The sequence below is a fragment of the Mytilus trossulus genome, chromosome 3 (genome assembly GCF_036588685.1).
Source record: "Mytilus trossulus isolate FHL-02 chromosome 3, PNRI_Mtr1.1.1.hap1, whole genome shotgun sequence".
In the NCBI taxonomy this organism is placed as follows: Eukaryota; Metazoa; Mollusca; class Bivalvia; order Mytilida; family Mytilidae; genus Mytilus; species Mytilus trossulus.
In genome coordinates this window covers 83,058,309-83,071,718 of record NC_086375.1, presented here as the reverse complement: position 1 = coordinate 83,071,718, position 13,410 = coordinate 83,058,309, and the positions used below count along the sequence as shown (strand labels likewise).

At 31.8% G+C, this 13,410-nt stretch overlaps 1 protein-coding gene and 1 long non-coding RNA gene across 2 annotated transcripts; both read right to left on the bottom strand.

Moving 5' to 3' along the window:
- Positions 1-586: 586 nt before the first annotated feature.
- LOC134711085 (fibropellin-1-like) lies at positions 587-10,467 on the bottom strand. The gene is made up of 10 exons (XM_063571518.1): positions 10,462-10,467; positions 9,774-9,849; positions 9,389-9,508; positions 8,776-8,889; positions 7,045-7,158; positions 5,122-5,235; positions 4,339-4,452; positions 3,071-3,184; positions 1,970-2,103; positions 587-1,657 (listed from the first exon to the last, which is right to left on the bottom strand). Exons 1-10 carry the CDS (start codon positions 10,465-10,467, stop codon positions 1,205-1,207), a joined length of 1,359 nt encoding a protein of 452 aa, XP_063427588.1. The 3' UTR covers positions 587-1,204.
- Positions 10,468-10,887: 420 nt separating this feature from the next.
- LOC134709779 (uncharacterized) lies at positions 10,888-12,523 on the bottom strand. Its single transcript, XR_010106039.1, has 3 exons — positions 12,375-12,523; positions 11,709-11,851; positions 10,888-11,044 (listed from the first exon to the last, which is right to left on the bottom strand). It is a non-coding gene; the product is annotated as an uncharacterized LOC134709779 (long non-coding RNA).
- Between the last annotated feature and the right edge of the window lie 887 nt (positions 12,524-13,410).

The following is a 13,410-nucleotide window of genomic DNA, read 5'->3' as shown; positions in this document are numbered from 1 at the left end:
AAGGTGAGAACTGGTTGGATAATGTTAGAATAGCCAATCAGTTAAAGAACTTTTATAACCACCATTGCTGCAAAGATGGTCAATAAACTATCGAATCCTGAAAAGATTTATCATCTAGTATTGCAAAAAAAAATATGAGAAAAACACCTGAACGTATTGATATGAAAAAATATTTCTGAAGATTTTGTATTCAAAAAGTTTTGTAATCTAAATATTACAACAAGCACAGGTTTATGTGGTATACCAGCCTGTTTTTTAAGACACGCCTATTAGACATGTTCACCATAAGCCGATACCGAAACCAAAAATATGAGGGAGGTAAATGGTAAACGTTTATAATGTTTAATTAACTGAATCCTTTTACTCAATTACATTGTTTGAAATTTGAATACACTAGACCATGTAGACGGAGAATTAATTCAACTTAACAATTTACATGAATCTATCAACAAAGAAATGTTAAATTCAATGAGTATTTAACAACATTAATGCTAGTAATATACAACTAAGACGTAGATACAAATTTATTTATAATGGACATAAATCATGAAGAATGTTTCTTCGAAGGCAAGAAACTGTACATATATAGTTGAATAAACAAGGTGTTTTGGCTAGCCAAACCTCTCGCTTTTATGATATAACAAGAGGTTTTAAAAGTATAGTCAACTTTTAATAAAATTATGTTGATAGTTATTAAAAAAGTGACTTAATCAAATATGCAGTTACATAAATTATGTACCACATGCATTTTATATCGTAGACTGAAAATACAGTGTTGTTACACACTACGAACAAAACTAACTAATTGTTGACAATCGTACCAAATCTTCTTATTCATATGAAAGGCTACTTAAATATATCGTAGAAGCAAGGTCCGTAATACAAATGCAAAGAAAGCACTGTTCTATCGGTATGACACCAAATCAATAAATCGAGAAGGACTGACATACAAGCAACACACAGTTTACGGTCTTCAACTTTGTTCGTAATCACTACAACCGTTTTCCAATCGGTCCATTTGGACGAGAACATGGTTAAAATCAAACGTTTTTCGTTGCTGCACAACATCTCAAATCAATGAGTATATGTAAGGACGACAACACGCTTTCATGTTTTTTTTTTCACTGTGATATGTTAGCTCACTGAAAATAATGATTTTTTTTATGCTACGTATCATTATATTAAATCATTGTATCTGCATATATTAATGTGTTCGTGTTTTAGTGATCGCAGGATTTCCCTTTTTAAATCCTTTCTTATTGCGACAGTTGTGAAATCTGTATTTGTATTTCAATCTTTTGTCAAATCTCTGAAAATGATCATAACCTGTATGATCAATAAAACACTCACATCCTCCAATATAGTCATTGTCGGATTGGTTATTCAGAATACTATTGCTTGTGTCACCTGATTCTTCTGCCTCTAAGTCTGACAAAGTTATTATATTGTTCTTTCGTGGTTGAACTATGGTGTTTACTTTGTTATTTTTATCGGGTACTCTTCTACACAAATTCCAAATTATGTAGAATAATACAGTTCCAAGAAGTCCATTCAAAAACCCAACGAAGCCAAACAGAAATCTGTGAGATTTTCGCTGAATGAACTTGAACTTACTCACATGACAAGAACATTCTGTGTAATCCAGGTCGCTACATACCTTAAATAAACATTGAAATGCACAATTTAATACACAACAATTATTTTTAACTGGACATCTACCTTTTGTGTATTTTAAACCCGATATTAACGTCTTTGATTTGATATTTTAGTTTTCAATGATTGACTTAATTAAACCAGGTATTTATATATATATCAAATACATAATGTTAAAAATATATTTGCATATTTGTTTTTAGACAATATTTAAATTACAGCAAGGTCCCTTTTCAAATGGATAGCACGCTTTTCACATTTGCATTAACACCACATCTCTTTATTTTATATATAATTACTCAAAGTAATCAATTACCTCTGTTTGATTGCTCTGGCGGTATTCACATACGTCACCATACCATGACTGTGGACACGTGCATCTGTATCCATTGTAACGATTCAAACAGGCACCACCGTTCAAACAAGGATCAGAAGAACAGCGATCCATCCCTTTAAAAATTAAAATAAAAAAAAATGACCGGATTATGTGTTTAAGTAGTAAGATAGTAAAATACATCAAATTATTATAGGTAATTAAGAACATCGATGTTTTACATCTTTTGTAGCAAACTCTTGTGGACAGTTGACTGATTGGCAATCATACCATATTTTTTTTTATATATATATCATATGTTAGTTCACATGTGATATGTGCAGTAATGTCATTTTTAGTTTATTTCCTTTTAATTTATGGATACTTTTTGACTTGCGAAACACTTTCTTTTTCTAATTCCTAGCCGAGTTATAATATAGAAAAGTAACTTCCTTGTCCTTTTTATGAACATTCAAAATGAACAAGTGCTTCTTTAAACTCAATTTTTCTTTTAGTCATTTTTTTCTTAAGGAGTAGGAGCTATAATGGCCTAAAATTGCCACAGATTAACAAGATAATAAAAATTCTAAGAGAGCAGATTTTTCTTCCTAATTTTATTTAAATATAAGTCAATGATTAAAAAAACTGTTGTTGTCTGAAAAAAAAGGTTCAATGACGTCACAATGGTAGGTGCAAATGGCGTCATAATAGTTTTCTTCTGAATTATGTGAAAAGTGACCATGTCTGATGACGTTACACATCATTTGCATAAAATTGAAAAAGAAATAGACATTTTGCCAACATCACATACAAGTATAAACCCTTAGAAAAACAGATTCCACCACAGAATCTTGTGTTAAATTACAACCTCTAATGTTCTTTAGTTTACACATCATTTCAAGATTGTTTTAATTTCATGAGAATGTCAATTTGATACAGTACGAACAAAATCGAAAGATTTTTTTGTTTTGCTGTCAATGAGGTGTACCCAACATCTCATTATAACGCACACTTCAAGATAAGTTAAACCATTTCAAGCTTATCCGGATAGAAGATACGTTGTCAGTTGTGATATCATTTGATTTTATTAGTATAAATACGTACATATTTGACAGTTATCTCCAGCAGAATCATTCTTACACCGACATCTATAACCATTTATTTGGTTAATGCAGGTTCCGTTATGTTGACAAGGACTGCTTGAGCATTCATCTATATCTAGTAAATAAAATATTTAATATACTTAATTACGAAATAGTTTGGTTTAAAAAAGGCCGAAGATATCAATAAGACATTTATTCGTCATGTCGAGAGCAACTGCCCTTTACTAACAACGACATGGCAAAAAGACCAATAAATCCACAAATATTAATACTAGATACAAGAATAAGGTCTGAATTACAAATCCCCAACCAGAAACAAGGTTTATCTCTGGTGCTGCGTAATTCCTTGTAAAAGCCATGAAATATATGTGAGAGAGATTGATAAATAAAATTAACAATCATTTTATTTTTTTGCGTCCAGAGCACTTTTCTTATGGATTTAAGTGAGCATTTGTGCTCGAAACTATAAGTTTGAAATTACGTCAGTGATTAAATAATATAGGAACAAACTACCAACAAAGAATAGCAAAAAACCTTCTTAAGTCAACTTTGTCTAAAGAAAATGGTCCCTTAGTTTCCGAATATTTCATTATAACTTGAACTGGCTGCTGGACTGGTGATTCCATCGGGGACTTCATTTACAAGTAACACCAAAATGTTAAGCTTATATTTCTAAAAAGCCATAAAGTCTTATGACAGTTATGTTTTTCTTGTTTAAAGTTACATGGAACGAGTGACTAGCGAAAAATAATATTTATTCAATTCTTGAACTAGTGCATGTATATATCATAAACTTAGTCTTCTGTGCACGATTTTATCATTTCTTACGCAAACATTTCGTATAATCGTAATTTTTTTTCTCTCTGTCTGTTATTGTGTGAAAATGTGGTAGCTACTGAATTGTCGTGTTTTAAAGCCGAAGTTTACCGATTGTCAACTTATAGTAAAACAATCAACAAAGCATCTTGGATATTGAGCACGTGTATTACATGAACAATCAGATAAAAGTTTATTTAAATGACAGATTCATGCGTATTTTGATCACCGGATTTTTACGAGAAAGTTCACGCTGAGATCACTTGCATACCGAAAATATGTCGGCGAATACCTTCCTTGAGGCAAGCAATTAAAAAAGTAAAATTCTTTTAAATGTGGACAAATTAAAGAATTTTCTTCATAATGAAAACTATCCAATTAGTTGTAAAAACATATGCATAATTTTGTTTTGATTTGAGGTTTCATATGACTTTAATGTTATAATACAATTACCTGTCTGACACTGCGTTCCATTGTATCCAGGTATGCATGCACACGACCACGATGTAATTTTATCTACACACGTACCGTTGTTGTAGCACGGATTGCTGGAACATTCATCTATATCTGTAATATGTTATTTATTTATATATATTCGAACAATTTACGTTTTTAATTAAATCATCTGAATATACTTCATCAAAGTTAAAACTTGACACATTTTGTAATTACTATCAAGGAAAACAATTCATATGTCTTTTTTATTACATATACTATCAATTGGGGGTCGTGAATGAATCACTACGATAATTGGACGTAACAAATACAAGAATAAGTAACATAAGACATATAATCCACTTTATTTTATGTATATTTATAGATTTAGAAATTATTAAATGTACCTATATTTAAGTGATGCACATAATAGAAAAGAAACCTACATCAATCGACTATTGTATGATGCGTTCTCTCCTTATTTAACTCGTCAATATATTTTACAAAAGAAACACACTTTTTCGTCAGTACAATGGAGCAGAAATATTGCTGAATGTTCAAGAACACTTAAGTCACCCTCGGCTTTGGTCTAATGTTTATATATAGTTTTTGTGGACTGTTCTTTAGCATTTCATTTTTGATTTCTACTATTGTGTCTGTTTATACCTCTACTTGAGATTATTTATTGACCACTACGTACTATTCCTGTTTTTTTAATTGTTATTTATTTAATCATTTGTATTTCATCTTTCTTTATTGTCACACATTGAATTGACTAAGAGAACAATATATGTATCTTACCAGTTTCACAATTTCTGCCAGTGTATCCATTTACACAACTACAATTAAAGTCACCAACGAGATTTATACACGTGGCACCATTTTGACAAGGATGGCTAAAACATTCATCTATGTCTGAAATAGTGTACATCATTACCATAAGACAACACAAAGTACATTACATCTGAGACGTCATTTGTTTTTGTGTTTACATGAATATCATTAACAGAAGATACAGTTAATTATATGCATTGTTGGTGTTTGTGTGAAGTGAGACTTTGATTTTTTAAAGAGGTTGTATATATACACATTAAAAAAAGTATTGCAACACCAAATTGAAATTGAAATTAAAAAAACACTTTTTATTTTTTTGTGATATAATTTGGTAAAATAGAACTACTTAACATTATGTAAGTATCACCTGAGTTTAATCAATAAATATCGACTCGGTAAGTTTTTATCTGAACATGCAGCTCCTGTACCCGTAAACAGCAAAACAGATGTTTTCATCCTCATTGTTTTCAACACTTTAAATAACCAAGTTTTTAAAGTTATGTGATTAACACCTTGTAATGGGTTCTCGACAACTCTAAACTGCAGCAAGATGACAGATAATCAGCATGAGAGAAGCAGGGGTGTCGCTGTAACAACTGCATGTATTGTTGGTCATCACCATTTCACTATAAGTCGTTTTGAGAATAAAAATGGCACTAAACGATGTTAAAGACCTTCCGAGATAAAGAAGACCACCTATACCATTTGCTAGGAAAAATCAAGCATAATAAAGGTTGGTCAGAAGGAAACCCATTTCATACAATACAATCCAAAAAGAGAGTGGTGGGCATACAGGAGCCTTTTAATAAGAACTGTTCCAGATCGACTCATCGCTACTGGTTATCGTACGATAAGACCATTTCGAAGACCTTTACTTACGAACAGACACACAGTTTTCCGTATCCAATGTAATGCAGAGCTCGCTAAAGTTGAAAATAAGCATCGTAGAGGAAGATTCATGGTTCCAATGGAATTCGAGTCATCTACCTTGGACGGATCATAGCTCAAATTTTAACCATATCGAACATATATGGGACACTATTGGGCGGAAAGTGCGCGAAAGGGCACCCCAGTTCAAACACATCATGACATAAACAATGCCCTTCACAAGAAAGGGTTGCTGCTACCTTAGCAACAAATTAGTCGGTTTTTGGCAGGAATCAGAAGTCGTTAAGATGCGGTTATCCGTTTGAATGGAGGCTGCGCAGAAAGTACTAGTTCTTTGGCGTATAACGATCAACCATGATGTGAACAGTCATCTGAAGATTAATTTTGAAATGTCTGACATTGTAAAGTTCGACTACAGTCAAAGTTGTAAAATGCATTGTTTTGTACAAAAACACTTCATTTTGTTATTAAAATTGTGGTTATATAAATCATTTTTTGTTCGTTTTAATGCCAATGTTATCATAAACTATGTTTCAATAATATTATACAAATATCTTAATATATATCATCCAAAAAAAGAGGCTGATTTTTCAAGTTTTTAAAAATCAAGGTGTTGCAATACTTTTTTCCATGTGTATATTATAGTTATAACTATGCTATTCTGTTTCGAATATATCAATATAGGGTTTAACCTTAGCTTTATTTGGCAAAACTATGGGGTTTACCTTAGCTGTATTTGGCTTCGTATTTATTTGGCTTATTAAACATTTTTCATTCGAGCGTCACTGATGAGTCTTTTGTAGACGAAACGCGCGTCTGGTTTAAGTATAAAATGTTATTCTTGGTATCTATGATGAGTTTATTTAATACTCTGGTGGATAGTTCTCTATTTTATCTATCCAACCACATCATATCTTTCCATCACTCAATTGTTCCATAGATGAAATATTTCTATCGAGGTAATTTTTTTTAGTTGAAACACATATAACACAATGACAGTACCTATTTGACAGTTAATTCCTGTGTATCCCAATGGACAATGACAAAGGTAAGCATCAATAAGATTTGAACAATCTCCGCCATGTTGGCAAGGGTGTGATGCACATTCATTTATGTCTGAAATACAGAAAAAAAGAGTTATTCATACAGAGCAAACTTTTTTTTTCAAAGTCGAGTACTCGGTGTTATTATTGCAGTATCAATAGAAATAAACAACGTTGACAGCCTCATATTAAAGTTCAAATAAAACATAGAATTGTATCCTTTTGGGAGCTATTATTTATAGAATGAGATATATAATGTAAAAGGCTTAAACTTGTTATTCCGAACAAACATATGCAAGAATAACATGCCTATCTGACATTTATTACCAGTGAAACCAGACAACAGGTACATTTAAACGTATTGGCAAGGTCCCTAAATGAACCGTGTTGGCAATGGTTACTCATATATTCATTTATATAGTATTTTGCATATTAAAAGAGGAGTTGTTAACTATACATTCAAATCTTTGAAATGTTATAATAAATGTATCCTTATCGCAAGTAGATTAATTAGATATAGAAAGATGTGGTGTGACTGCCAAAGAGACCACTCTCCATCCAACCCTGTTAATGTATATAGTTGAGTAGTAATACAAGGATTGTCATTTCATCCAGAAAATAAGAGTCCATGTCGTCTTTATTTTTTTTTTAAAAGCGGAAGTTGAAAATGACATTTTGAAAGTAGTCATCTTGGCTCAAAAATGTCAAATCAATTTCATAAATAATAGCGTTGATGTATTTTTTACTTGCAATAGTTAACCTCATGTGGGCCTTTTTATTAAACCCCTTATCGGTAGCTGGGTACGCATAAACAAGATAAAGGCATCAGTAGTATACTGCTGTTCGAAAAAAGTTTTTTTCAAATTTAAAGTGCTACAAAGTTAAACTATTTCGATGACTGATTCGATCAATTAAAAGTTATTATAATATGCAGGTAAATCGATGATTAACATAAATTTTAGTTCTAAAACATGAAATCAAACAGACCTAGAAAAAATCCAATTGCACATACTCTACCTATTTATATTGATATCTATGTTCATATGGTTTCATATGTCCACCCGCTGCCTCAGTAGTTAATCTTAATGGTTAAGTATATGGCGTATAGACTAAAATACACATACATTACTGATACATATTAATATTGAGTGAATGTCTTGGTAATTGCTACTTTGTAGATATAGGAAGATGTTGTATGAGTGCCAATGAGGCAACTCTCCATCCCTGTAACAATTTATAAAAATTAAACCAATATAGGTCAAGCTACGGCTCTAACATGGAGCCTTGCCTCACACCGAACGGCAAGCTATAAAGGCCCCCATAAATAACAAGTGTAAAACTATTCAAACGGGGAAACCAACTGTATAATTCATATAATAACGAGAAACGAGAAACACGTATGAACTACATAAACAGAGGACAGTCACTGTACATCAGATGCCTAAGTTTGGACAGGTGCAAACATTTGCAGCGGGATTAAACGTTTTAGTGGTACCAAACCTTCTCCCTTTTCTGAAACAATAGCATAAAATCACAACATAGAAAGTCACTATATAACATCAATTGCAAGCCTAAACTTAGACATATTTGTACTTTGAATATAGCTATTAGTATGTTATAAATCATTTATTAAAATTTGATTCAAATCGATGTCCATGAATGCACCTATAGATATGATGAAATAATGTACCTGTTTGACATTGTATACCACTGTACCCTGCTGTGCAAATACACGAGTAGTCGTTGATATGATCAACACATGTACTTTCATGTTGACACGGTGCTGATGCACATTCATCTATGTCTTTAAAAAAGTAATAACGGTTATAACATGTTATCGAAATTCACAATTCATTGCACAACGGTAAGGATAATAGAATACAAAATTGTTTTTAAAAAGCAAGTTAACACACGTCAACCACTAACACTTAACAGAAAGTGTAAAATGAATAATTTGAAAATATACTATTAATATCAAAACTATCTAATGTACCACGTGTAAAAACAAAAACAGACTTTCGTAAATCATTCACTCTTTTATATAAATAAGGCCGTTTGTTTCGTTTTCTCGTTTGAATTGTTTTACATTGTCTTATTGTGTCCTTTTATAGCTGACTATGCGGTATGGGCTTTGCTCATTGTTGAAGCCCGTACGGTGACCTATAGTTGTTAATGTCTGTATCATTTTGGTCTCTTAAGGACAGTTGTCTCATTAGCAATCATGCCATATCTAAAACAAAAAATGGCAATGTAATTTGCGTTTATCAATAAATGATTAAGTAGACCGTATAATTTTTGCTCACTTGTTTGGCATTGGATATCAGTGTATCCTTGAACACAGTTACATGTGTAATCAGATGTGTATCCACTTCTTATACATGTAGCGTGATTGACACAAGGACTGCTGTCACAAGGGTCCACATCTGAAAAACAAAACATCAATATTACTATTTTAAAACTATGTTATGGGCTTTGCTCATTGTTGAAGGCCGTACGGTAACCTATAGTTGTTAATGTTTGTGTCATTTTGGTCTTTTGTGGATAGTTGTCTCATTGGCAATCATACCACATCTTCTTTTTTATATAATGACATCCAGTAACTTATTGACAATTGAAATAAGTCTTTTTTTCTGAAGAATAGGTGCACATATGGGTATAAAATATCAAATCAAACAATTTTGTACATACCCCAGGCAATGACTGTTACACATCGAGTATCACTTAATTTACTGAAATAAATGTAATGAATGTTAAACTTTAAACACTATCCACGGAATTGTACAAAAGATGTAGGTATATCGTATAAATCGCTCCTGTTTTCATGTTCACCAAATATGAAATGTTTTAAAACTTGTAGCACGCTACGGTGGAGATATCTCATAAGCAGCCATACACCAGCTGTATTTATTCTGAGCCATTCTTATCATTTTCTTTCAAATACAAATTCAAAGATACTTTAAATATTATATATAAATTAAATAAGTGAGTTATTTTCATAACATTTTGTGCAGTTGTTTTGAACATTTATAACAAACCTGTTTCAGGTATTTTGTATTAGGTTTACACAGTGTGATATATGAATCACTTATACTGCAATCAGCTATTTTACTATACAGATAAAGCTATACGTATAAACGTTAGCTTTATACGTCAATGACCCCAACTAACCTATAAGCCCCGCCTCCTTATTGTATTCAATCAATAACGTCACGTCACGACCATGACAACGTAAAGTAACAATGGTCAAATTTTATGAATTTAAACTTTTATGTCTTCAAATTGGTTATTCATATACCATGATTATCAAATGTTATTGATTAAGTTCATTTTCCCTTTCAAATTCCTTAATATGTCAATGTCTTATCGCCTGGACTACGCTCATAGGGACATACCCCAAAATGGTACCCCAAGATGGAAATTCCAAATCCTTTTTTTTTTTAACAATTTTTGTTATATAATGTTTTCATCTAATTTTTTTTTTTCGATTTCAGTATAAAGACAATATACGTATAGTGTCTTGAAATATGAAATTTATTTGTATTCGGCACGAAACCAGAAAACGCTCGGAAGAACCTCGCATTTACCCGTTTCTAAGCCTCATACAAATACATTTCATATTTTCAAACACTATATGTATATTGTCTAATCAGTTGAACCCAACGTGATACATTGAATACATGTTTGACGAATGTGTACCCAGCGTGATATATGTTTTACAAATCAGGTGTACACACAATGATATATTTCGAATAAAAAATCTAGGAGGTTGTAAACGTTTAAGTTAAGGTACTTGCTTGTGATTGTCTTCTGCAGAGGCGCATATGATATGGGTTCCCTGGTCGGCTTGCGTTGGTGTCCAATGAACAACAACCAACCAGACGTTTGACCTTCCACGTCCGTCTAGTGATAATGCCGTTTTGTGTATTCCTAATGGTCCATTGATATCTATGGATTTTACACTGAAATTTTGATATTAATAGTTTTTGGCAAATTATTAACATTTTTGAGAAATAAACACTTTTTATGAAAATGGTCACACAGTAAGTTATTAAACCTATTTCCCCTGAGATCATCAGAAAGCATTTTCAAGATTTTGCATCGTTTTTAATTATTTGTTATTTAGTTATGTTGTTTGGTTACATTTAATGAGCATTACTAAGGTTTTTCTTATCCCAGGCAAAGATTACCTTAGTCATATTTGGCACAACTTTTTGGAATTTTGGATCCTCAATGCTCTTTAACTTTGTACTTGTTTGGCTTTATAAATATTTTGACATGAGCGTCACTGATGAGTCTAGTGTAGACGAAACGCGCGTCTGGCGTTCTAAATTATAATCCTGGTACCTCTGATAACTATTTACTCTCATCCTGTCTATTCATGATATATATATCTGTCTGCAAAGATAATCTTGATAAATAATTTCGAATACAAAACATGACAAATAAATATAAAGAAAATGAAAACTTTATCTGATTAAAGATGTACTTATTTAACGAATCTAAGAAATGATTATTCAGGGAAACAATGTATGAAGATTCCACTTGTAAAATCCACAACAGTTTGAATGGTATGGCAATGATAATTAGTACAAAAGTGAAATAACTAAGATATGTTATTATTACCCTGAATCTGCATGAACATAAAACTCTGTAGTAAAACTATTGGCAGCCTTTAGTGTAGTTACAGTTCCATCTGAAGGTGTAGGTGATACAAAGACCGGTTTATCATTACAAGATCCAGGAATAGTTTCAGTATGAATCAAAAACTGATAATGTAAATAAGTATTGCTATTAAAACAGGAATATAATTTAGAGTATATTGCATAATATAACAACTGTTCCCTATTTTTTTCAGGTTTTTCTTTTTTGTCTTTGCCATGGCGTTGTTAGTTTATTTTTTTACTTATGTGTTTCAATGTCCCTTTGATATTTTCCGCCTCTCTTTTAGCACGTGAACGAAATGTAGAAGTTAAAAATGCTCGATGATTATTATGATACATTCCAGGCAAATAGACTTTAAAGAAAAGACACGAAGAAAAACGACCTTTGTTAAAAGGCATTCAACAAGAAAAATACAACAACAAATGTAATTGATCATGTATATCAGCGGTTCATCTCATCAGGTTTTAAATTGACACCTTGAAATATATTTTGTGAATTATATTTGTATTTGCTTCACTTAAATATCATTTCTTCATTCGTAAGTTACTTTTTCTATACATGTTATAACTAAGGACATTTGTGTAACATTTGATAATACCATAGATATCTTCATGACAAATATCGTACCTGCAGTGGAATTTGTGTCAAAGGGGTCGATGCTGTGTATGAGTTCCTATTTACATTAATTGTGGTCACAGGGAAGTCTTCTATTGTTAAAGCAGCTGCAAACCATCCATTATTGGTGTAGTTGTTAGCAGGGTTAGCAGTAAACGTTATGGTGCATTTCGACTGACCAGAAAAATGGAAACAACATACACTGAATAATTGTAATGTAAATAAAACGTAGTTGTTAAACAAACAACATTTTTTTTTACAACAACGCCGATTAACCCAACTGGGTACAAATCATAGTATGCACTTTGGCCTTTTAAACATTTTTTTATTCAAGCGTCACTGATGAGTCTTTTGTAGAAGAAACGCGCGGCTGGCGTACATATAAAATTTTAATCCTGGTATCTATGATGAGTTTATTTTCAAGATACGGTACACATTAGTTAAATATATCTATAAAGGTGAATCTAATGGAACTGAATAAAAAAAAACACTTTAGAGCCTCTTGTGTCTGAATTCCACATCAGGACCCTCCTGCATTAATGTTAAAATCAAGATAGCAGGATAAATGAATACCTTGTCACGTGAAAAGTCATACGACCATAAGAAACCTAAAAGCACAAAGAAACATATAGAAAACACTTTAAAGTAAATAAAAGATATACATATTCAGCAACTAGAATATTCAGGTCAAGACCATTTTTGTAATATTTAGTGTATTATGTACTGTGAGATAAAAGTTTGCGAAAAGAACAAAACCCTGGCTCATTGATTTTTGCTCAGACTTAAATGATGTTTTACTATGTCTGAGTAGCAGATGCTAGCTCTTATGTATCGTATGAAACGAGAGATATATACTCTATACGCGGTATATTGCTGATACGGTGAGGGAATTTGTCCACAATAAGAAACGTCTCGTTTTTCATTCTGGTTGTTATATGGCCATTGATGTCAAAATCGAAGTAAATGTTAAGAGATGGTAAAGATTTTTGTTATGAATTCTTAAATGTGTAGTTCAGGAGAATATATTGATTTGGCATAATTATAAAAG

Bases quoted from the DNA above. Each gene is read 5' to 3' on its own strand.
- LOC134711085 (XM_063571518.1), bottom strand. The intron at 3,185-4,338 runs GTAATTGTATTA...TTTATTTACTAG, and splicing joins TGGAACGCAGTGTCAGACAG to ATATAGATGAATGCTCAAGC. The intron at 1,658-1,969 runs GTAATTGATTAC...TGTTTATTTAAG, and splicing joins GCCAGAGCAATCAAACAGAG to GTATGTAGCGACCTGGATTA.